The 25,265-nt window shown below is 41.2% G+C and overlaps 1 protein-coding gene across 1 annotated transcript in view; it reads right to left on the bottom strand.

Annotated features, from left to right (window-relative positions):
• Nucleotides 1-20,567: 20,567 nt before the first annotated feature.
• GPRIN3 (GPRIN family member 3) overlaps nucleotides 20,568-25,265 on the bottom strand; it is a 293,285-nt gene continuing 288,587 nt past the window's right edge. Inside the window, exon 3 of the mRNA XM_082255532.1 lies at nucleotides 20,568-23,344. Within this exon, the coding sequence (XP_082111658.1) occupies nucleotides 21,093-23,255 (2,163 nt within the window). The 5' untranslated portion in view covers nucleotides 23,256-23,344 and the 3' untranslated portion in view covers nucleotides 20,568-21,092. The remainder of the gene's footprint in view (nucleotides 23,345-25,265) is intronic.

The raw sequence follows: 25,265 nt of genomic DNA on the forward strand, positions 1-25,265 counted from the left end.
AATGGGTGAAGTTTCTTAAAAGTAACTTGGAAGCTTAACGGCTCCCCCCTGCGGTGTTGGAACTACTGGACCAGTTGGCTCAAGCCCTGGTGTTCATGTGTGATACGTCCTTGGATTCAGCCCTATTGGTGACCAGAAAAAACAGTAGTTATATCGGCGCAAGCAAAGGCTGAAAATCAAAGCTGCTGAACACCCAGGTACAAAAAACAAACACCAGATCCGAACAATAGAAAACAATATGGTGCAACGCTACATATACAATAAGGATAAATAAATAAAAATTCTAAAAGTCCATATGTAAATATTAAAATAGTAAAAAATGATATCTCCAATGATCAAAGGGAAAGTCCATCCAATAGGAGTAAACCCAAAAAACTGCACAGTGCTGTAAACAGATCCACAAAGGTGCTCACAAACATTGAATATCCTCCACCTTCCAAACCAGCCTCTCACCTGAGAGCTGTGTAAACACAGCATATATCCAACACACTAGCTTCTGGATGCAACACCAAGGGTGATAAATACAGATATCCACTTATCCAACCATGAGCTCCTAGATCCTCTTGAAGACGAGCAGATCTCTTTAACCACTTCAGTGCTGAACCCAATCAGATACTGATACAGAGCGGTGGGAGCTACGTTGCTTTGCCTGTGAGCGGCTGAGTGCCGCAGTAAATGTATGGTAAATGTAAGGATATTCACTGTTTGTGAGCACCTTTGTGGATCTGTTACAGCACTGTGCATTTTTTTGGGTTTACTCCTATTGGATGGACTTTCCCTTTGATCATTTGAGATATCATTTTTTACTATTTTAATATTTACATATGGACTTTTCGAATTTTTATTTATTTATCCTTATTGTATATGTAGCGTTGCACCATATTGTTTTTTATTGGTGGCCAGGGCATCGGCAGTGGGGATTGCTATTAGGCTCATGGTGTGGCTGAAAAGCTGATCGGTGGACCAGGCTTCTAAAAAGGCCTTGACTGATCTTCCCTTCTTAGGGGAGAGGCTGTTTGGATCCTCTCTGGATGAGTTGATCAAAGGTATCATGGGGGGGTAAGAGCAATTATCTTCCCCAATCCTTTATCAGCAAGGCGCCACGTCCTAGGCAGGGGCCTTCCTTTAATGCTCATAAACGTCATTTTCGTGCCTCCGGTTCGTCCTCACCCGATTCTGGGGTGGGGGGACATCTCTGTTTCTTTCTGGAACCCTGGACCTCCTTGATTCAGGTCTAATGCGTTCACGAACTGATCCGATCTGGGTACAAGATCAAATTCCTGTCTTGCCCGTCGGACAGGTTCTTCCCGTCCAGTCTTCGACTAATCCAAGTCCAGGTAAATGACTTGCGAGGGGCAGTACACGATTTGCTGTCGCATTAACTTTTTTAAGGGATTTATTCCAACCTCTTCTCCATGCCCAGGAAGGAAGGCAAGGTGCATCCCATCCTGGATTTCAAGGCCCTAAACCGCTTCATGCGGGTACAGGAGTTTTGGATGGAATCCATCCACACAGTGGTGGCGTCGCTGCACCAGGGGGACTTCTTAGTCTCCATAGATATCAAGGACGCATATCTACACATCCCTATTTACGCTGGACACCAGCGGTTTCTTAGTAGCCATGTCTCAAGATCCTCTGGCCGACGCCACAGACGCTCTGGTGGCTCCTTGGGGTCAGTATCAGCTAATTTATGCCTTTCCTCCATTGAAACTCCTGCTGAGGCTTCTGCGCAGGATAGAGGTGGGAGGGATTGGCCTCGCTGGTCTTGGTACGCATACGCAAATCTAGTAAAGTTGGTCGCCAATGTTCCTTGGAGACTTTCTCTCAGGGAAGATCTGTTTTCTGAAGGTCCAATCTTCCATCCTGCTTTATAGCTGCTGGCTTTAACGGTATGGCTGTTGAAAGCCAGGTAATGAGAGATAGACTCTGTGATTCCTTCGCTGTTGAAGGCTAGGAAGTCGACTTCTAGGAAGATATATAATAGTACGTGGAAATTGTATATTTCATGTTGTGAATCACTGTAGGTGCACCCTTGCTTTTTGATAGCTAGGGTCTTGGCCTTTCTGCAGAAAGGAGTTAAACAGCAGGTAGCTTTGGGCACTATCAAAGGCCAAGGCTATGGCTATATATTTCCAATGCCTGTTAGCTACGCATGCTTTGATTCATACCTTTATACAGGGAGTGTGCCTTATGGCTCCTCCGGGAAGGTCCCCGCTACCTCCGAGGAAACTCAATCTGGTATTTTCTGTTCTTCAAATGCCTCCTTTTGAGAACATTAGGGAGATTTCTCTGCTTTGTTGTCCCAGAAGGTTGCCTTCTGGTGGCTATCACTTCCGCTTGCAGAGTATCTGAACTGGCGGCGTTGTCCTGCCGCTCACCTTATCTGGTGATACACACGGATAAAGTGGTACTTCGACCTAATTAGTCGTTTCTTCTTAAGGTTGTTTCTGATTTTCATCTGAATGAAGACATTGTGTTAGCTTCACCCTGCCCTAAGCCCAAACATTTTAAGAAATGTGTGTTGCACTCTTTGGATGTGGTTCGGGTGATCACTATCTGGAGACCACTGAGTCTTTTAGAAAATCAGATGCTCTTTTTATCCTTATCGAAGGATCTCGTAAGGGATTGGCTGCGTCTGCGGCGACCCTATCCAGATGGATCAGGCAGACGGTAAGTCGGGCTTATTCAATGAAGAGTCAGGTTCTTCCTTTCCCGATGAAGGCACATTCTACAAGAGCGCTGAGTGCCTCTTGGGCTTTTCGCCATCAGGCGTCGGGGCTGCCAGTCTGCAAGGCGGCATCTTGGTCGTCTGTGCATACTTTTACAAAATTCTACAAAGTAGATGTGTTGGCATCTTAGAATGCTTCCTTTGGCTGCAAGGTTTTGCAGGCTGCTATTTAAAGAGAACTGTGTTTTTTTGTTGTTTCTCTTTGAGGGTGTATTGTGTTTTCAGGATGAGCTCCAGTTGTTCCTGGTTGAGCTCCATGGTACCTGGTTGGCTATGTTTAGCCTTTTGGGGAGTTACATTTCCGTTTGCATTGTCTTCCCACCCCTCATGAATATACTGCTTTGGGACATCCCTATAGTCTCTGACTAGATGGAGCTGCGTCTGTTGATGAACGATCGAGAAAACCGGATTTTGGTAAGAACTTACCGTAAAATCCTTTTCTCTGAAGTTCATCGACAGACGCAGCAACCGCCCCTCTACTTCTTAGTGAATGGGGTTTTTTCTATTCTAAACACTGCTTGCAACTAAACTGTTTGATGATAGCAGGGTGTGTGGGGTTATACCTGCAAGGACAGCCCCCATAGGTGTGTTTAAGCTTTCTTCCTGCCTAGTGCCTATTCCTGATAGGAGGAGCATAACCTATAGTCTCTGACTAGATGGAGCTGCGTCTGTCGATGAACTTCAGAGAAAAAAATTGTACGGTAAGTTCTTACAAAAAATCCAGTTTTTATTGGGATTTTATGTGATAGACCAACTCAAGGTGGCACATATTTGTGAAGTGGAAAGAAAATGATAAATAGTTTTCAACATTTTTTACAAATACATATGTGAAAAGTGTGGCGTGCGTTTGTCTTCAGCCTCCTTTACTCTGATACCTCTAACTGAAATCTAGTGGAACCAAATGCCTTCAGAAGTCACCTAATTAGTAAATACAGTCCACCTGTTTGTAATTTAATCTCAGTATCAATACAGCTGTTCTGTAAGGCCCTCAGAGGTTTGTTAGAGAACCTTAGTGAACAAACGCATCATGAAGGCCAAGAAACACACCAGACAAGTCAGGGATAAAGTTGTGGAGAAGTTTAAAGCAGGGTTAAGTTATAAAAAAATATCCTAAGCTTTGAACATCTCACAGAGCACTGTTCAATCCATTATCCAAAAATGGAAAGAGTATGGCACAACTGTAAACCCACCAAGACATGGCCACCTAAACTGACAGGCTGGACAAGGAGAGCATTAATCAGAGAAGCAGCCAAGAGGCCCATGGTAACTGGAGGCGCTGCAGAGATCCACAGCTCAGGTGGGAGAATCACTCCACAGGACAACTATTAGTCGTGCACTCCAAAAATCTGGCCTTTATGGAAGAGTGGCAAGAAGAAAGCCATTGTTGAAATAAAGCCGTAGGAAGTCTCGTTTGCAAGAAGCCATGTGGGGAATGCAGCAAACATGTGCTCTGGTCAGATGAGACCAAAATTGAACTTCTTGGCCTAAAAGCAAAACGCTATGTGTGGTGGAAAACTAACACTGCACATCACCTTAAATGTGAAACATGGTGGTGGCAGCATCATGTTGCGGGGGCGCTTTTCTTCAGCAGGGACAGGGAAGCTGGTCAGTGTTGATGGGAAGATGGATGGAGCCAAATTAAAGTTTCAGTTCACCTTTACAGAAAATCTGTAAGGGGAGCCTACACTGGACTTCCTCCCCAGCCCCCCTCTTCTAGCTGTACAAGAGTCCCGCGATCCCCCGCTGTCAGGCACTGGGACGCCTCTCAAAGTGTACAGACAAGGGGCATTCTAATTGGTCGGCATCATCACATGGACAGTGCTGACCAATCAGAATCCATCTAGCCCATCCTATCAGTGCTGCGAAAAGAGGAGATAAAGCCTGGAGGATTTCAAATTCCCGGATCGATGAAGCAGCAACCTGGTGCCTGAGACAGCGGGGGATCGCAGGACTCTGGTACAGCAGGACTGGGGGGGGGGTCTAGGGAGGGGGTCAATTGTGGGGTTCACCTTACAGATTTTCTGTAAAGGTGAGCTTACCCTTTAAGCAACCCATTATTATATTATACAATTGTTGTTCAACATGGCATGTTCATGGCTGCTTGGCAACATGGTGTAATCAGAAGTGAAAAGTGTATGTTTGCTAAGCATTTGGGAACCTTTAGCAGCTGATAAATGATTGCCCATGACAGCTTGTCAGCATGATTAGGAAGTCTAAATTAAATAATGCCTAATCCTTTTCCACAGCTGATGACATTTTTTTTGTCCAATGCTATAGACTAAGAAAAATGTTCTGTGGGATGCATCTAGATGTTGTTGTAGGCATAGAACATTGTGCCATGATGATAAAACATCTGCACCAGAGCTGTGGTTCAGGTTTGCCACTACTATGGGTTTGAGGTAAATGCCTGCTGGTTTGAGATCCATATCTATTGTCCAAGTAAATAATTGTGCAGATTAACCAATCTCTCTAACCATAATGTACTATACGGACCTTGAACTAAGGCCAGCAGGCTTAGAAGGAGCAATAAGAGACTTTTGTCTTAGCCAGTTCTTGTACTATAAAAGCAAGGAGCAAGGGGGGGGGGGGGTGGAATCATAGTGTCAATGAGTTGAAATCTGTTGCAAGAAAGCAGTTGGGAAAGCTGATAAACTGTATTGGGAGGTCAGTTGGGAAACTGTACAGCTACAACCACTGCTCAGTGTATTCAAACAGCAGTAGGAGCCGCTCTCAAAATACAGTATCCAAGTGGGGAGATTTCTTTATCCACACAAGCAAGATGGACCTGTTCATTTTTTCCTTCAGCCCACCAAAAAGTAACTGGCAACTCACATTCGAAATATCAAGCAATAGCATATCTCCATTATGTAGTGGCCTGCTTCCGTGTAGCTCGCTCTGTGTGGGGTAGAAGGACACTGTTGTGCCCGCCAGCCATGTATTCTGCCATTGTGAAAGGAACCAGGAAGTCCTGGGAACCTGGAATGCACTGGGGCGCTGAACAGGATCTGACATCACCAGAAACGGAAGCAGATAGGCATTGTTACAGGTTTCAGAGCCCTTCAGCTCCTTTGTCTAACTATATGGTGCCATTGAGACAGTGTACATTTATTCACACTGTGGGCAGAGCCAGCTTAGGTGCAGAGCCAAACTCAAAGCAATATCTTACTCTCTGTATTTTAGTTTTTTTAAATGAGTGGGTCATGCTACTTGTTTCCTATGCCAGCTGATTTCTTACTTTACCACACCAATGCTCCTGCCACCTGCCAGGCCCAACCCCTGACTAATTTCTAAAGCTGGTCATAAACAGGTAGCTTTTTTTTTTTTTTTGTTCAGCAAGCAGGGTGAATATATAATAAAAAAAAAAAAAATATGAACAGATTCCTCCATCCACACAAACGAGGTGGATGGAGGAATATCCCCACCAGTAAATTGTTTTGACAGCTGCACCCACTGCTGTCAGAATACACTGATCAGTGGCTACAGCTGCTCATTGAGAAAGGTTTTCCAACATTCTTCTTCAAAAAACAGCTGGTTTGGCCTGTTTGGCAACTGACTATGACCAACTTTAATACCCATGACACAATGTATGGAATACGTAATCCACACTACCCATAAGAAGACATTAAAAAAAAAAACCCTCACAGGACCGTTACAAAGCATTCTGCACAATTTTGTATCATGTGTATATGCACTATATTGTCAAAAGTATTGGGACACCTGCCTTTACAGGCACATGAGTTTTATTGGCATCCCTGTGTTAGTCCTTAGGGGTTCAATATTGAGTTGGCCCACCCTTTGCAGCTATAACAGCTTCAACTCCTCTGGGAAGGCTTTCCACAAGGTTTAGAAGTGTGTCTTGCTTTGTGCACTGGTGCTCAGTCATGTTGGAACAGGAAGCATTCATCCGTTGACTGTTCCCACAAAGTTAGGATCATGAAATTGTCCAAAATGTCTTGGTATGCTGATGCCTTAAGAGTTCCCTTCTCTGGAACCAAGGGGCCAAGCCCAACCCCTGAGAAACTACCCCACACTATAATCCCCCCTCCACTAAATGATTTGGACCAGTGCACAAAGCAAGATTCATAAAGTCTTGGATGAGTGAGTTTGGGGTGGAGGAACACCCCAAACTCACTCATCCAAGACTTTATGATCAGGAGATAAAACAGATCAGGAATGGCAGAGTTGTGTGTGAAGAATTGAGGTAGAGCAGGGCGGTCAAATATTATACTAATATTAGTAACTGAGAAAGCTGTGGAAGGTGCTTGAGGTGATTTGTCACCGTACGCCCTCCGTAGTATGTCGGCCATGTTTGATGAGGGTAGACTTCACCGGTGAAGGAAGTGCTGTTGCCCTTAGTGAGGGTTGTGAGCCTGTTCTTCTGACAGTGAGGGAATGAGAGCAGCAATGATATCCCAGCAGAAAATGTACTGAAGGAAGCACGATTATACAGCAGCACTAGTGCGAATGTAGGCTGAAAGCAGTTCTAAAGATCCACCTTCAGCATTTTAACACACACCGTGAGCTTACCATTGACAGACAAGTTGTTGAATTTTGAAGTATGACGTGGAGAAGAAACAAGTATGTTAAGTCACTGTGAATATATGGGCTCGTGTCTGGACAGTGTGACATGATGTATAACAAACTTGTTGTCAAGACAAAGTACGAGAGGATACCAGCGCATGAGATTTAGTGTACTGCGGATATCTACTGAGAACCCATTTGATGTCTGTATTTGATGTCTGTATACTGCTCATTATATGGTGAGATCTGGTAAGGGTATTTAAGATACCTCTCTTGGTGGTGGTCTATGTCACGTGGCCTTTCAAGGGAAAGTGGACAATATATTATTATTTTCCATCCACACGTGGTTATCCATTGCTTGGATTGTTTTTAAGGACTTTTCCTTTTAATTCTATGGACTTTTTATCATCTTAAGCGCTACAATTTTATACTATTTATGTGGAAGAACTTGACTGGCCTTTAACCCGATAGAACTCCTTTAAGATGAATTAGAGCGAAAACTGGGAGCCAGGCCTTGTTGTCCAACCTCAGTGCATGGCCTCACTAATGTGCTTCTGAAAGAATGCTCAAACATTTCCATAGACACACTCCTAAACCTTGTTGACTGCCTTCCCAGAAGAGTTGAAGCAGTTATAGCTGGGTGGGCCAACTCAATATTGAACCCATTAAATTTCATGTGTGTGTGAAGCTAGGCGTCCCAAATGACGAAAATAAATCACTAAAATATCCTTACCAGTATGGTACTTTTATTTCTAATATGAATAGGAAAAATGTATACACTGTAGATGCACCTGGGGGTTTAGAAGGCCTTTGGTCACCTTCTCATATTGGGTCAAAAGGTAACTTCAAGAGTAAATCAAATATTTGAAATTATTGGAATCTACAGTATACATTTTATTTAAAGGTGGGTACAAAAAAGTTGGCTATAAAAAAATTGAGAAAACTATCTTCTGCTTTTCCCTCGATGTTCCAAAACAAGTCAAAACCGAGGATAAAAACGAAAAAACGAATGTACAAAAATTCTCATACAACAAAGGCATTTTTTTTTGTTGTTTATTGTTTCTGATCATGCAATCTTTCATATAGTTTTTTTTTTTTCACGTACGAAAACCGTACAAAAAAAGTACACATTAAATGCAAACTTATAGTTCTGTTCATGCACGACAAAGATTTTGAAGTTCTTCCCTTTGGATAATTTCATTTGGAAAGTCTGAATCAGATGTCGAAAGTTTTGAACACCCTATACAAAAATTGAACGATGATGCCTTGTACAGAATTTTTCTTCTGATTTTCTTATAGCGTGTACCCACCTTTACCCTTTCTAGTTTTACCAGATTTTTTCTAACTAGCATTAGAATAGGCTGAAAATGTGGTAAGTAGGGATGATCAAACTTTTGCAAAGTTTGGTTCGACCAGAACACCCGAACTTCCCGAAAGTTTGAGTCCGGATTCCAGAACCCCATTGAAGTCAATGGGACCCGAACTTCGGTAATCAAAAAACACAATTTTGAAGCCCTAAAACCCAATAAATGCCCCTAAAAAGTGCCAAGGGTTCTGGGCCATGCCCCAGGGACTATTAATCTCACAAAAAAAGTTCTTAAAAATTGTCGTTTTTGATAGAGAGCCAATTATTGAAAAAATTATTGAAAAAAAAATGAGATTTCTTTGGATTTAGTGTCTGGGGGTCTAAAAAGTGTACCTGTGAAGTTTCAGCTCTGTAGCATGTCCAGAACCAGAAAAAAAGATCATTTTTCTTCAAATTTTTATTAGCGCAGGGATGTGGCTCCGCTCCTATCACACCTATATGTGTGTATGTGTATATATACATATATGTGTGTGTGTGTGTATATATATATATATATATATATATACCCCTATACAGAAGTTCAGATGTTATGCCTGCCTCCAAAGACGCCCAAAAAAATGCCTGCAGCAACACACCTGGGCGTTTTTTTGGGCGTCTTTGGAGGCAGGCATAACATCTGAACTTCTGTATAGGGGTATATGTACACACACACACATATATGTATATATACACATACACACATATAGGTGTGAAAGTAGCGGAACCCCATCCATACGCTAATGAAATTATTTGCAGGGATGTGGCTCCGCTACTTTTACACCTATATGTGTGTATGTGTATATATACATATATGTGTGTGTATATATACCCCTATACAGAAGTTCAGATGTTATGCCTGCCTCCAAAGACGCCCAAAAAATGCCCAAATAAACGCCTGCAACAAAAACGCCGGTGTGTTGTTGCAGGCGTTTTTTTGGGCATTTTTTTGGGCGTCTTTGGAGGCAGGCATAACATTTGAACTTCTGTATAGGGGTATATATACACACACACATAGGTGTAAAAGTAGCGGAGCCACATCCCTGCAAATAATTTCATTAGCGCATGGATGGGGTTCCGCTACTTTCACACCTATATGTGTGTATGTGTATATATACATAGATGTGTGTGTGTGTATATATATACCCCTATACAGAAGTTCAGATGTTATGCCTGCCTCCAAAGACGCTCAAAAAAACACCTGCAACAACACACCTGGGCGTTTTTGTTGCAGGCGTTTTTTTGGGCATTTTTTAGGCGTCTTTGGAGGCAGGCATAACATCTGAACTTCTGTATAGGGGTATATATACACACACACATATATGTATATATACACATACACACATATAGGTGTAAAAGTAGCGGAGCCACATCCCTGCAAATAATTTCATTAGCGCATGGATGGGGTTCCGCTACTTTCACACCTATATGTGTGTATGTGTATATATACATAGATGTGTGTGTGTATATATACCCCTATACAGAAGTTCAGATGTTATGCCTGCCTCCAAAGACGCCCAAAAAATGCCCAAAAAAATGCCTGCAACAAAAACGCCCAGGTGTGTTGTTGCAGGCGTTTTTTTGGGCGTCTTTGGAGGCAGGCATAACATCTGAACTTCTGTATAGGGGTATATATACACACACACATATATGTATATATACACATACACACATATAGGTGTGATAGGAGCGGAGCCCCATCCCTGCAAATAATTTCATTAGCGCATGGATGGGGTTCCGCTACTTTTACACCTATATGTGTGTATGTGTATATATACATATATGTGTGTGTGTGTATATACCCCTACACAGAAGTTCAGATGTCATGCCTGCCTCCAAAGACGTCCACAAAAAAGCCCAATAAACGCCTGCAACAAAAACGCCTAGGTGTGACAGGAGCGGAGCCACATCCCTGCTCTACTAAAAATTCTAAGACAAACAATCTTTTTCCTATAGCGGTCACCCTGACATGGATGAATTCGGTCACCCTGGCATAAAAGGAGCGGAGCCCCATCCCTGCTCTACTAATAATTCTAAGAAAAATTATCTTTTTCTTATGGCGGTCACCCTGACATGGATGAATTCGGTCACCCTGGCATACAAGGAGCGGAGCCCCATCCCTGCTCTACTAAAAATTCTAAGAAAAATTATCTTTTTCTTATGGCGGTCACCCTGACATGGATGAATTATGTCACCCTGGCATAGCAGTCAGAGTCAGTTCACCCTACACTACAGTCACCCTGACACTTAACACTTTTTCTACAAAAACTAGATTATTGAATCTAACTATAGTGGAAAATAGTACCCTAACTACACTAGATATCCCTTTCCTCACACTAATAATTGCTAAATGACACTTTTGCAGCAGGAGTAACAGAACTGCTTCCACTCTCTTCCACAGCCCCTGTATTACAGTGCTAGAGATTTGGCTGGGCTATGTCATATACTAGGGGGTGTATTCACTACTGATTGGCCTCTAGACCCCCTAGTCACTCCAATCACATTCCTAGCATCCTCCTGCCCCCTCAATTGGCTTTTACTGATGGTTCTGGTCCAATCACTGGCTTTTAAAGCCCAGTTCCTGTCTCATTGCATTTTGGTCGGTTCTGGTTGCCGAATTCCGAACTTATTCAGCAAAAAGTTTGGAATTCGGCCGAATTTCGAACAGTCAATGTTCGGGTCGAACCGATGGTCGACCTGAACTGTTCGATCATCCCTAGTGGTAAGAAGATAGGAGAAGGTGAGAAACAGAGGTCAGGATAGAGGGAAAGTACACTGAGAATTTCAATGATTTGAATTTTACCTTTGGTGCTTCCCAAGCAGATCTTAGGTAGTCCTTCATATCTTCATATAGAAATATGTAGGTGGTTTGTGTAGTAACTGCTGAGCTTCTTTCTGGAAAGTTGTTATTGGCTTTGAGCAAACTCTTTAATTTTAAATAATATCCAATGCATGGTTTAATTGATATTTATTACAGATCCGTGACACAAAGGCATTTATTTATTTATTTCAGGTATAGTTTCATTAATGTTTACATACTAATATAATAAAAATGTCCATGTAATTATTCCTTTTAAACATCATGATAGTTTTAGCTCTGAAAAGTGTGCCAGAAAATATTTATTTCTTTAAATTACAAAAAGAAAAAGGTTACTTTATCGCTATAGCTCTTGACACATAAAATGACATTCTTCTTTTCAGTAACATCTGGTTTACAAGAGTTAACAATTTATTACATCATAATACATACAGACCGGATGATCCTTAGGCTTAGTTCACACATATGGCCCTTCAGTGCTGCTTTTTGTTGGCGTTTTTTTTTCTCCCAACGAACAAGAGAAAAACAACAAGCACATTCGTGCCGATGAAAGATTTGCTTCCCGTGTTTTTCTTCTTTCAGCAAGAGAATGAAACAAACATAAGTAGAAACCAAAACGCTACACGTGTTCACAAGCCTTAAAGAGTGATTTAGGCAATTGTCTGGAATAGCTTTCTGTACAGTGTTTACACAAAACATGGGTCAGGAATAACGCCATCTCTACTTTTTTCTATAGCACATCGGAAACACTGGAGGCTGCCTATTATTATAGAAGGGCAAATTAAAAATAACTATTATTTGTTCTTCTCAAATACTCGAAGAAGAGAACATTTTGTGAGCTACAGTTATTGAAATACTACAATCACATGGAGACTTGACAGAGTTTTTCTGAAATACAAAACTTTTCATTGTAAGGACACGTTAACTTCCCAAGACTGACACAATTCGCAATAAAGTTCGTCTTGTAAAATAAAACACCCTCTGGGCACATTGAAAATGCATTTTTGAAGTATGTCGTAAATCAAGAATCAAGTCATAAATATTTACACTCATTTTTATATTGCTCTTAGAGAAGAATAAGATGAAGCATATTCTAAAATATATATTTATCTAAACTAATTAGAAATATCTGACCTAACAAGAAAAAAAACATTTTTTTTTTTTTGCTATTCCATAGAACAATGCAATTAAAAAACACAATATTTTATTGGTCAGTCAATGCAAATGAGTTTTTCAACTGTGGAATAATGGGTAAAATGCACAATATTACCCAGCATGCATTTGGGTCACACACCACTGTTATGTTCAGTGTCTCCTAGGATTAGCATGGATTGATAATTCAGTGGGTCAGTTATTCGGATTAATCCTTCTGTGCTCAGGCTGGAAAATCCTCTAAACCTGCAGTTTTGTGTGTCCTAGGAGAGGAGCAGGAGGTTTAGAAACATGTATTGCTTCAAATAAATGGTTCTGAAGACGTGTAACCGTTACTTTCCAACAAACATTACGATAACCTAAATAATAAAAAATGCATTCATAACGTTGATTTTTAAAAATCTGCAATTGGTATATGAATACAAAAATAAGCTTTGGGATTTGATTCAGATCGACTTAATGCACAAACAGTTTAGCTGCAGTCTAACAAATAGACATTTTTAAAGGGATTTTAAAGGCAAGGGAGTTGATTAAAGACAAAAAGGCTGTTCAATTTGCAAGGGATTTTGCCCCTGAATTTAGTGAATGTGATGAAGTTTCAATTTACAAGGAATACACAATGACAGAAAAGGAAAAAATCACAAGGAAAATAAAACAAAAACAGCATTTATGCTTGCACAACATTAAATGATGGAAGTCAGCAGAGCTTCACCCTGTTCGCTAAGCTCTAAAGCAAAATGTCCTTGGAAAGTGCAAATTTCCTAGCAAAATGGGCAGCCTATTGCCTTTAGTAAATTAACCCCACTAAAACAGCTTGAAGCTGGGTACACACTATTAGTTATTTTTTCGTGCAGCCCCGAGGGTTTCAGCTCTGGTCTAAGCTGCTGTACTAACCATGCAAGGTTAGTTCAGCGATCTCCCGGCTCATCTGTTGTGTACTTACAGGGGGGCGGCAGCCCCCACCCCCACCAGAACACTCTGATCAGCGCTCTCTGCCATTGCCTGAGAGCAATGATCGGGAGTTGGTCGAATGCCGATTTTCCATACTGACATACACATGTCAGCTGCTTTTTTTTTTTTTTGAACCGGCTGTTGGCTCCCTACATTCGGCCCCTGTTTATAGGGCTTAATGGGACTTGCAAAGTTAACCATGTTATATCCTATTGTAAAACACATGGTCCCACCCGCTGCGTGCTGATTACAACTTAGCAATAACACAATGCCAAATTGATAAGACAACCCAGACGACCCCATCTACTGATTATAAAATGAGACTCGCAGACAGCTAGGGCATGTGAATCCAAAATATAAGCTATCTGTATGCATCCATCCAAGATTTTAATCCAGCACAGAGATTGCCTAATTGATAAGACAGCTAAGACTTTTTTTTCTAGTCATCTCATATGTAATATTGCCCCTTTATTAAGCCAGCTATCTATACACCTGATGTGATGTGGCAGTATTGTAAATTCAAATCATGTAATCTAAATTAATTTTTAATATTTTATATAATTTATTATAATAATTGGGAGGGGCAGTGTATCAATTTTACCAGCATATTTTTTTTTTTTGTATTTGTATACATATTGGTATAGCAGCTATTTAGTTTAAATCTGGGGACATTTACTATATACTGTAAGTCTGGGGAACATAGGGATACTGTATATTTTTAAATGTATGATCAAGATTTAGTTTTTTGTAACAAAACCACTGAAGATCAAATTCTAATTGGTTAATTACAGCATTTAGCACCTTGTTCTTTGCATTGCTGAGTAAGCCACCAGCCTTAGTCAATAAAAAGTTCTGACCTCTAACTACTAATTCTCAAAGAGACCCTGTCACTTTGGCTATTTAGAGTAAAATTAAATTTACCGCCCACCCTATACTAACCTTCACAGTGCTCCCCCACCATTATTTTTTTTTCCATGTGACCCCTGGTATAGCTTAGTGTGCCACTAAGGCTTTTTCAGATATGGGGTAGGAGTGCTGGCTAGGGACAGAGCCTATCGTGGCTCTAAACTAAAGCTCAAGGGAGAAGAAAGAGGTAATCCCCAATGCTGCACATCCATGCAGTCCTGCAATGGTGGTGAGAGTGACAACCTCAGCTTGGACTCCAACCAGGCTACACCCCCAATATATTTCACTCCGCCCCCAGAGGTTAATTATGAGGATAATTAAGCTTCAGGCAGGCGGAACAAAACAAGTTGGAGTCCAAGCTGAGGTTGTCACTCATCATCATTGCAGGACTGCATGGATGTGTGGCATTGGGGATTACCTCTTTCTTCTTCCTTGAGGTATTCCTTTTTTTTATCACTGCCATCACAAATTACTCTGCGCCTCTGGGTATACGGAAGCATATGACATCCTCTCCTAATGTCGTGCTCATCCTCAATAGCCAATGGATAGGCCGGAACACTTTCACACGATGAAGTGGATGGCATTATTTCCCCTATGTGAACTCTGATGCCAGCCAACTCCGGGGAATTTGCTGTGGCTGGGAGAGAGGTGGAGCAGTGAGGGAGAACTGTGAAGTTTAGTATAAATTGTCAGGGAATGGACTTTTAGGAGACAGTGTCACAAATGAAAAAAAAAAATATTCATTAGCAATGTGTCCTGCTATGAATTTCCAGAAAGCGTTGATTCCCTAACACAGCCACAGTTCCCTCTTCTTCCTGCCATGTCCTAGCCCTCCACTCTTCTGGGAGATTTCAATTACTGTCTGTGCTGCTACAGCTACTCCACCACTCAACATCCTACATAGCCTTTTATGTAGCTGGTGGGGTAAGGAGCTAAAGGGAATACTATAGTGTCACTTGAGTGACAGCTTTTGGGTCAGGAATTTTGGATGTCTGCACAAGAGAGGCTTTTTAAGTAAATATTATTAAAATATGTGAAATTTAAATATAATCTTCTAATTGAATGTATTTGAGATGAATGGTCTGGCAACAGGGTCTATTTAGGAGGCCTTGTTACTTTTCCCTGAATGGACAAGTAGATAGGTTCTCCTAAAGTGCAATGACCAAAACCACCAATTATCATCATTCATGACCATTATGAAAGATGGGGTCAAATTCGTTATAAGTTATTGCATTTTAGAATTAGCACTTAAAAGAGAAGTAGGGCCAAAGTTCTTTTGGCCCTACTTCTCCTGTGGGTCACAGGAGTTCACTTTGTTCTGCACTCCTGTGACCTGTTTTAGCCGACAGCTGGCTAAAGCCCACTGTCGGCTGACATCACAAAGCCGGTCCAGGATCTGGAGAGATCCAGACTTTAATGTCAGAATCCACCCAGGTGCCTGGACCGGCAGCTGGCTCAGCCTCTCAGCGATCCAGTGAGATCCTAAACCAGCTACTCCAGCCCCCCTGCACAGCCCAGAACTCCAGTGAGTGCTGGAGGCGCAGAACAGAGAGCCCATGACTGACAGTCCCTGCTCACTGAAGACCAAGATCTGAGCGATCAGCAGTCTTTGATTGCTCAGTTCTGGGTCCTAGAGGTGGCGGGGAACAGATGCAGCATCACAGCGATGCTGTATCCACCTAAGTGAGTATAAATGTTTACTTTTTTATTACCTATACTTCTCTTTTAAAGTGGCCTTTGCTATTCCTTCTCTTATCCCATCCAACAGTACTTGAGCATAGAGTCTGTTGTAAGCCCTTTTTTTTTTTTTGTTCCCTTACTCACTTCTTTACATAGCAGCTGTGAAACTATGTTTAAAGGCATAGTCCACCTTTTAATAAAAATTAGTTACTGAACCCATGTTGAAAAAAGAAAAAAATGTGCATTCATTAAGTTTTTGCATTTAAGTCTACAGAGCATTCTATCTAAAACCAGTGGATTGTGGGTGCAGTACACAGGCTCTGGCAGACTAATCCTTCATCCCTAGGTCTGCGTCAAGGTATGGACCTTCAAGTGGTAATAAACCCAAAAATGAACATTTATTATATTGCAGCTTACCATTTCTTAGATGTGATGGCTGCCTTCTTTTTAAGACTTTATATTCTCTTTTAATCTGGGGAGCCAGCCAGTAAGTCTGTTGTTTTTTAAAAGAACAAGCTCTCCAGCAGAATGTATCAGTTACTGTTTGCTGTAACTGATTATAAAGTATTAGCTTTGTTTGGCTTCAATTTGTTTGTGTATTTAAATTTGCTAGTACATCTAACACTCCCCCCCAGACTGAGAGTGCTGCTTCCCCAAGGTGTCTCTGTTCTCCTTATTTTTTCCAACAAATAGAGCTTTCTTTTGGTGGTATTTTATTTTTTGCGCTATAAATAAAAAGAAAAACGACAATTCTGAAACAAAAAAACAAATTTTTTTTTTACTTTCTGCTATAAAACATATCCAATAAAAAAATGTAAAAAATCTATTTTTTTCATCATTTTAGGCCAGTATGTATTCTGCTACATATTTATGGTAAGAAAAAATCCCAATAAGTGTATATTGATTGGTTTGCGCAAAAGTTATCCCGTCTACAAACTAGGGTAAAGATTTACGTAATTTGTATTTATTTTTTTTACTAGTAATGGCGACGATCAACAATTTTTAGCGGGACTGCTACATTACGGCGGACAGATCGGACACCTAACTGATATTTTTGACATTTTTGAGGGGGACCAGTGACATTACTACAGTAATCAGTGCTAAAAATATGCACTGTTACTGTACTGACACTGGCAGGGTAGGGGTTAACACCAGGGGCGATAAAAGGGTTAAATGTGTCCCTAGGGCAGTGATGGTGAACCTTGGCACCCCAGATGTTTTGGAACTACATTTGAAATGATGCTCGTGAACTCTGAAGTGTAAACATCTGGGGTGCCAAGGTTCGCCATCACTGCCCTAGGGGGTGCTTTCTAACTGTGTGGGGGATGGGCTCACTGGCTGAACAAAGAGACCTGTGTTCCTAAATAGGAGGAATACAGGATCCCTGTGTTTATCACTCACAGAACAGCGGTCTGCCGTGTTTACATTTAAAGCATGACATTAGGTATCTATTTACTCAGCATAACATCATCTTTCATATTATGCAAAGAAAAATTGGGGTGAATATTGTGTTTTGTTTTTAATACAATAAAGTGTTTTTTCTTTCCGAAAGAATTGACATAAAAAATTGCAACGACCGTCAGGTCTCTTTTAGTGACGGTTCACACTAGTACGACTTGTCAGGCGACTTGTCAGCCTGACAAGTCGCAGTCCGTTGCGGTCTGTTGTGTAATACAGGAACGGTTCTAATAGGAGCGACACAAGTCGCTCCGACTTAGAAAAAGGTTCCTTTACTACTTCGAGGCGACTTGCATAGACATTCATTTTATGAAGTCTGTGCAAGTCGCGCCGAAGTCGCCTTGCACGCGACTTCACAGGTCGCACCCTAAGTTGGATCGCCATAGTGTGAACCGGCACTTAGAGTCTCTGCTAAAAAAAAATGATATTGTTTGGAGGTTCTGAGTAATTTTCTAGCAAAAAATTACTTCATCATGCAGGAGAGAAGTGTCATAATTGTCTTGGGTGGCAAGTGGTAATACAGCAGAAGCAGTATTGTCAGTTCATTACAGGAATTTAGAGGTTTACTGGATTTCTGGCAGGATTAACAGGTATTTTGTATATATATTAAGTGTTTGCCAAGGGACAATAGATGGGGAGATGTGCAATCACTGCGGAGATGTACAGCATATGTTTTTGTGTCCAGACATACACTTTAACTTTATGAAATTCAGAAGAACCGGTTATTAATAATGCATAAAAAGCATCCAGGGGAATGCTTAGATCTGCATGTTAAAGCAATCAAATTCTAGCATGTCTAGACAATGAACAGTCTGCAGGACACACACAATGTTGTCACTGTTATATGCTAGGGTGGAAGATACGCATCCAACTATAAAGCAAACATAAATAACGGTTATTGACATGTCAGAAACATCAGGAATACCTTATGCAGTAGAATGTACTACTATGCAGATATTGAAGAAGAAACACGGTGCAGCAGTTCTATTATTTATTTACCCTCTCTTTATATGCTTCACCTTCAATTCTTGTACTGGGCATGTCTCACTGAATAAGGGACAGGTAAGACTGGCAAAGGAGTCTAGGGACAGTATAATATAAGCATAACTGCCAGGAAGGTGCAGTTACACTTTAAAGCTGAACTCCAAGCAGATATAAAAGACACAAATAAAGCAGCTCTGTATTTATTCATACATCATATTTTTTTTTGTAAGCAATGTAAGTACCTGAACCCGACTTGACATCAGCAAATAATAACCTGTACAACACAACTCAGGCTGGAGAAGCAGCACAAGGAAGCAATCAGTTGTGCTGCAGTGACCACATGTAAACAAGGGACATGCTAACAGGAGGAGAAAGTAGAGCCACAGAGAAATCAACTCATCAGTGCTTCTCTGTCATTTTACAGTAACAGGCTGAAGAAAGGGCAAGATCTGTTAGAGTCGGTTCACACTATGGCGACACGACTTCGGGGGCGACTTGAACAAGTCGCTGTGACTTTGGCGCGGCTTGCACTGACTTCACATAATGGAAGTCAAAGCAAGTCGCTCCGACTTCGGCCAAAAGTAGTGCAGGAACCTTTTTCTAAGTCGGAGCGACTTGAGTCGCTCCTATTAGAACGGTTCCCATTGCACAGAATGGAGCATGACTTGTCAGGCGACCAAGTCGCCTGACAAGTCGGAGTAGTGTGAACCGGCACTTATGGTTAGAGCTTGTTTAGACGTAGCTGCATTTTTAGCACCTTCCCCCATAAGATGCAAAGGCAGCAGATGGGGGTGTATACATGCTAAGGTCCTGATGCATCAAAAACCAGCACTCCTGTTGTGGCAGTAAGCCCACTGAACGTGGTCCTTTAAGTGAATGGGGAAGCGCTGCAAACACTGCATTGCACACGGTTTCAGTGCGTTGATGCAGCAAATTACAGGGTTGAAACAACAGAGAAAATTCAGGTGTCCTGCCCTGCTAGACAGGGCTGTGCTTTGTGCAGAGCTATGCAAGTCCCAGGACTGGATAGACAAAAATACAAATCCTTTGGCTGGTATAACAGTTTCCTTATATGTGCTTTATTTGTGTATGTGCCTGAATTTCGACTTTAATCTAAGCAAAAGGATCCTGTTTTTCCTGCTAATAAATAATTCTTAAGGAATTCATGTTTCTGCAACACAATCTACACTGTTTGTTATATATTGCCATAATGCAGTACACCTTAACCTATATAAAGTGGATTTCCTTCTCAATGACACAAACTAATACCTGCAGTCACCAAGCACTGTACACTTCAATGACAGGTCGGCAGCTACAGCGATCTGTGGCTGTCTGCTCAGTCAGTGATTACCTGTGATTGGACGCACTGTGTGTGTCGCTATCATCTGCACCTGTGCGAATGTAGACTTAGGCTTGGCTCACACTGCCGCAACTTGGGATCCAACTTATGAGACCAAGTTGCGTGACGTGTGAAATCCCATTTTAGTCAATGAGAGCGGCCTTAATTAGCATTACTGAAGTCGCTGGGACTTTAGAAAAGGTTCCTGTACTACTTCAAGGCAACTTCTATCTGGCTTGTGCCCATAGACTTTAATGGAAGTCACCTCCAAGTCAGATCCTCATCCTAATTGATGTGATTTGGAACTGACATTACAGGAAAATTACCCAGGCATTTTCTGAAGTTGCTTCAAAGTCGCATCAAGTCACACTCAAGTCTCACTAAAGTCGCCTGGCAAAGTTGCCCTGTAAGTCGCACGACTTAAAGGTCATAGCAGTGTGAACCGAGCCTAAACCTTTCTAAATTGAAACATTGCAACTGCTCCCATCAGTTAACTAGAATTCACTCTGGGTCCACTAAAATAGTGAGTTTGTAAGGCAGAACATACATAGGAGATTTTCAGAGTAACTTCCTATTAGCAAATTGATGGGCTCCCTAAATGGATTTACTGCTGGTCATGATTCTCCATTTGAATCATGACTATTTTTTTGCGTTCAAATTTCCGTTAAGTGTTCTACCTTTTTTTTTTTTCTAATATACAGTTCACAATCCAACTCAATCCTACAAGCCACTCTTGATCTGAGCACAAAGAATGCACATATTTGCTACAATGTATAAAAGTGTTATCATCACTCATTCTCATCATAAACATTTTTAAACTGAAAAAGGCCCATGTGATAAAGGCGTTTCTGGCACAGCATTTAACGGCATATACTTCATCATTTTAAGATCTACATTGTTTCATTGTTAATGCTTTTCTTTTTTTAGTGATGACCATACAAATTTAACATTTACAAAACCTGTATCAAATATTGACTAAAGAAAAACTGCAAGTGACTTTTTTTTCTATATTATCCACCAAGCAATGAAAATGAAAACCAAAGAAACGTGATATTTCATTATAAAACAGAGTGATGTGACAATCACCCTAAACCTTGTACGTAATCAAATAAAAAATGTCCGTAACATTCTTAAGTGCAAAAAAAGAAACAAAAAAGAAAAACTACCGAATGATGTGGGTATGGATGAAAGCTGTTCAAACCTTGAGAGAAAGTCACTCTAACACAGATGATGCAGGAGGGTGACTACAGCAGTTGGGTCTTCTGAAATTCTTAAGAATAGATTGAAATACTCTGTGCTGTCTTCTTTTGTGCTTTTTCCCTGATGAGTCTGAACAAATTGATTTACGGTTTTGCTTTAGCTGAGCCCTAATCATTTTCTCATGTTCTCTGATTTGTCTCTGCAAGTGATTCTGTATGGCAATTCCCAAAGCTTCTGGGTCCATAGAAGCTCCATACACCTCCCATGTCATGCCCTGTTCATCCCAGACTACATCCTTCACACTTTTAGATTGCTGCTTTGTTTGGCTCTTTCCTTCTGCGCTTGAACTTGGACTTGATTTTTTTCCATGTGATTTAGCTGGTTCAGAGGTAGGTAGAGTGACCAGAATTGGTTCCTTTTTATCTTCCCTAGCTTTCCTTAAACGTGGAGTGAGTTGAACCCCACCCTGGTTATAATCAGAGGCAGGTCTGGTTTGCAAGCTTATGCTTGGCCTTTTGGCATGATCACCTTCATCCTGATCCTTCCTAATGAGGACTTCAAGTACTTCTTCCACCTGACCTCCTGTAGCCCCAATACTGCTGTTAACCTCTACTTCAACATGAAGTGGGGTTGGCCTCTCCTCCTTCTTTGGCTTTTTAATGTCAGTGGTGATGATAGCTTGGGTGGAACCCTGTTCATTTGTTATTTTAAAATGAAAGGGTTTCCGATCTGAGTTACCTTCACCTGGAACAGTAAGTTTGTCTGTCTGTTCACTTTCTTGACGAATATTATGAAGCTGTATATTTTCTACTCCACTTAAATGGTGAAGCCTACCTTTACTGCCTAATTCATGGACTGCTCTGCCAAACAAATCTCTTGCTCTCTGACCAGTTTTAGGCTGAGTACTGTTCTCTATATTGATTTGGTAAACAGGTTTCACATTCATTAAAATTGGAGAAGCATTAGCCATTTGCATTTGTGGCATTGGATGACACAACCCTTGTCCATCCATCTCATTTCTATATAAAACCTGTGAGTTTCTTGCTAGCTCAGGATGCTGATAAGGAGACCGTACCATATCTGGAGGACTTTTAGTGTGCAACTGTGGAGGGTGTGAACCCTTTGCATCTGGTGGTTGAAAACATACTTTTGGAGCCAAGTGGTTTTGAGAGAGCTGTGAATGCAGTGCAAAGTTTGCACGGTCCATCTGAGGGTTTCCAGGGTTACCTTGATAAATAATACATACTTGTTCCTGTCTTTCCTTTAGTCCTGGGGAATTGGCCTTCAGAAATGCAGCTAATATGCTTGGGCTAGTAGAAACAGATTTATTCTCTACATTTGCTACAGCTTGTACTTCGGCATCTTGAGTAGCTAAAATTTCTACCTCGGACGTCATAGTTCCCATTTCCCTAAACTTGCATACTAATTGCAAATCTAGTGCTTCGTGGTCTCCATTTGTGTTTACATCCTCTTCCAAAATGCTAACATGTGAACACTTGTCAAATGACAGGACAGTTTGGATATTTTTTACCTTTTCTTCTTCTTGAACTACATCTGCAGCATTGATTTTTTCTTCCTGAGTGTCTGCTGGCATTATTTCTTCACTAGTTAAAGCAATATGCCCATTCTTTACCTCATCTAGGATTCCAGTCTCCATGTTTGGTGACATTTCAGTTAGCTGTGTTGTAGCTGTACAGGTCTCTACTGTAAGCTGTGCTTTAACAGTTCTGTTTTTTTGCATGTTACTATCCTCTGTTGCTGGTTCATCACTTTTCAAGTGGGTTACATTGGTTGCTGCTACGGATGTGGCTAATAGTGCTGTGTTATCATTAGGAGAGGCATTATGGGTAGGATCTTTGATAGTTATTGTGTCTTGCTCTAATAAATGATCTGCCCCTAAAGGTGGCAAGGGTTCTGATTGGCTACAAGTTCGAAATAAAGTTGAAGACTTGGCTTCCTCTGGTTCAAGTTCACATTTATTTTCATTATCAGAGTTTTTTACGGATGGATTGCAATTTTCATTAGATAAACAAACATTTGATATTTGTGTAGCATTTCCGTTACTACTGGGTGATGCCTCTTTAACCTGATAAGATGTTGCCAAGGAAGGACTTTCATCTTCAGCAGATGTGGGTGATGTTTTGGCAGATCCCACAGGATCAGGTACAGTCCCCATGGAATCTTCCTTCCTTGGTTACAGTTTCTAGGTAGGATTGTCCAGAGAGGCAAGGTAGCAGGTTTCAAAAACTGGTGAAGTTCTTAGACCTTTAAGAAAGAGAAAAAATGTGTTATTAGGCACATTTTTGGAACTACAAAATATTAACTTGCAAATCATTGTCACAAAAAGGATGATTCATCAGATTTTAGTTCTATGCAACCAATGCAAACATAGGGAACTTGTATTCTGGGAAGAGAGTTTGTACAATTTACTCTCAATCACATCTTGCTGAATGAGACGCTTAGGTAATTATCCCTCTGTTTAGGATGGATATAAGGCAATAACAAGCACTTCAAATGTCTTGCTTCTGAGCTCTTGCTATTGTTCATTAATATGTGACCTGGTTGATCCAGACGATTTCTGTCAATACAATTAAGCAGATGTCTCCACACTGTCATTCTCCGCCAGCTTTAAACTAAGTGAAAAGAAACCCTGCCCCCCCGAGTGACAACACTGCTCAGAACAGTTGTCAGCCTAAGGGCTGGTTCACACTGGTCCAGACATTGCATGTGATTCACACCACATTGCTGTGCAGATCACATGCAATGTCTGTGCGATGCAAATTCAGCTATACAAACACTATGAATTTGCATCAAATTTGGACCAAACTCGTACAGGACCCTTTTTTTTGTCCGCACCAGAATCGGATCATATGGCTGTTCACACCCATGCAATCCGATTTCTGTCCGATTTCACAGTTTGCACTGCGTTCTGCAAACCAGTTGGGGGGTGTCATTAACTTTATATTGACACCCACAGTGGTTCACAGAGCACAGTGTGAACTGCCTGCGATTCTGACGCGGTGTGGAATCCGCAGCTACAGTGCCTTGCAAAAGTATTCGGCCCCCTTGAACTTTGCAACCTTTTGCCACATTTCAGGCTTCAAACATAAAGATATAAAACTGTAATTTTTTGTGAAGAATCAACAACAAGTGGGACACAATCCTGAAGTGGAACGAAATTTATTGGATATTTCAAACTTTGTTAAGAAATAAAAAACTGAAAAATTGGGCGTGCAAAATTATTCAGCCCCTTTACATTCAGTGCAGCAAACTCTCTCCAGAAGTTCAGTGAGGATCTCTGAATGATCCAATGTTGACCTAAATGACTAATGATGATAAATAGAATCCACCTGTGTGTAATCAAGTCTCCGTATAAATGCACCTGCACTGTGATAGTCTCAGAGGCCCGTTTAAAGCGCAGAGAGCATCATGAAGAACAAGGAACACACCAGGCAGGTTCGAGATACTGTTGTGGAGAAGTTTAAAACTGGATTTGGATACAAAAAGATTTCCCAAGCTTTAAACATCCCAAGGAGCACTGTGCAAGCGATAATATTGAAATGGAAGGAGTATCAGACCACTGCAAATCTACGAAGACCTGGCCGTCCCTCTAAACTTTCAGCTCATACAAGGAGAAGACTGATCAGAGATGCAGCCAAGAGGCTCATGATCACTCTGGATGAACTGCAGAGATCTACAGCTGAGGTGGGAGACTCTGTCCATAGGACAACAATCAGTCGTATACTGCACAAATCTGGCCTTTATGGAAGAGAGGCAAGAAGAAAGCCATTTCTTAAAGATATCCATAAAAAGTGTCGTTTAAAGTTTGCCACAAGCCACCTGGGAGACACACCAAACATGTGGAAGAAGGTGCTCTGGTCAGATGAAACCAAAATCAAAATTTTTGGCAACAATGCAAAATGTTATGTTTGGCGTAAAAGCAACACAGCTCATCACCCTTAACACACCATCCCCACTGTCAAACATGGTGGTGGCAGCATCATGGTTTGGGCCTGCTTTTCTTCAGCAGGGACAGGGAAGATGGTTAAAATTGATGGGAAGGTGGATGGAGCCAAATACAGGACCATTCTGGAAGAAAACCTGATGGAGCCTGCAAAAGACCTGAGACTGAGGACGGAGATTTGTCTTCCAACAAGACAATGATCCAAAACATAAAGCAAAATCT

The sequence above is a fragment of the Pelophylax lessonae genome (genome assembly GCF_965119305.1).
Source record: "Pelophylax lessonae genome assembly, chromosome: 1".
Taxonomy (NCBI): Eukaryota; Metazoa; Chordata; class Amphibia; order Anura; family Ranidae; genus Pelophylax; species Pelophylax lessonae.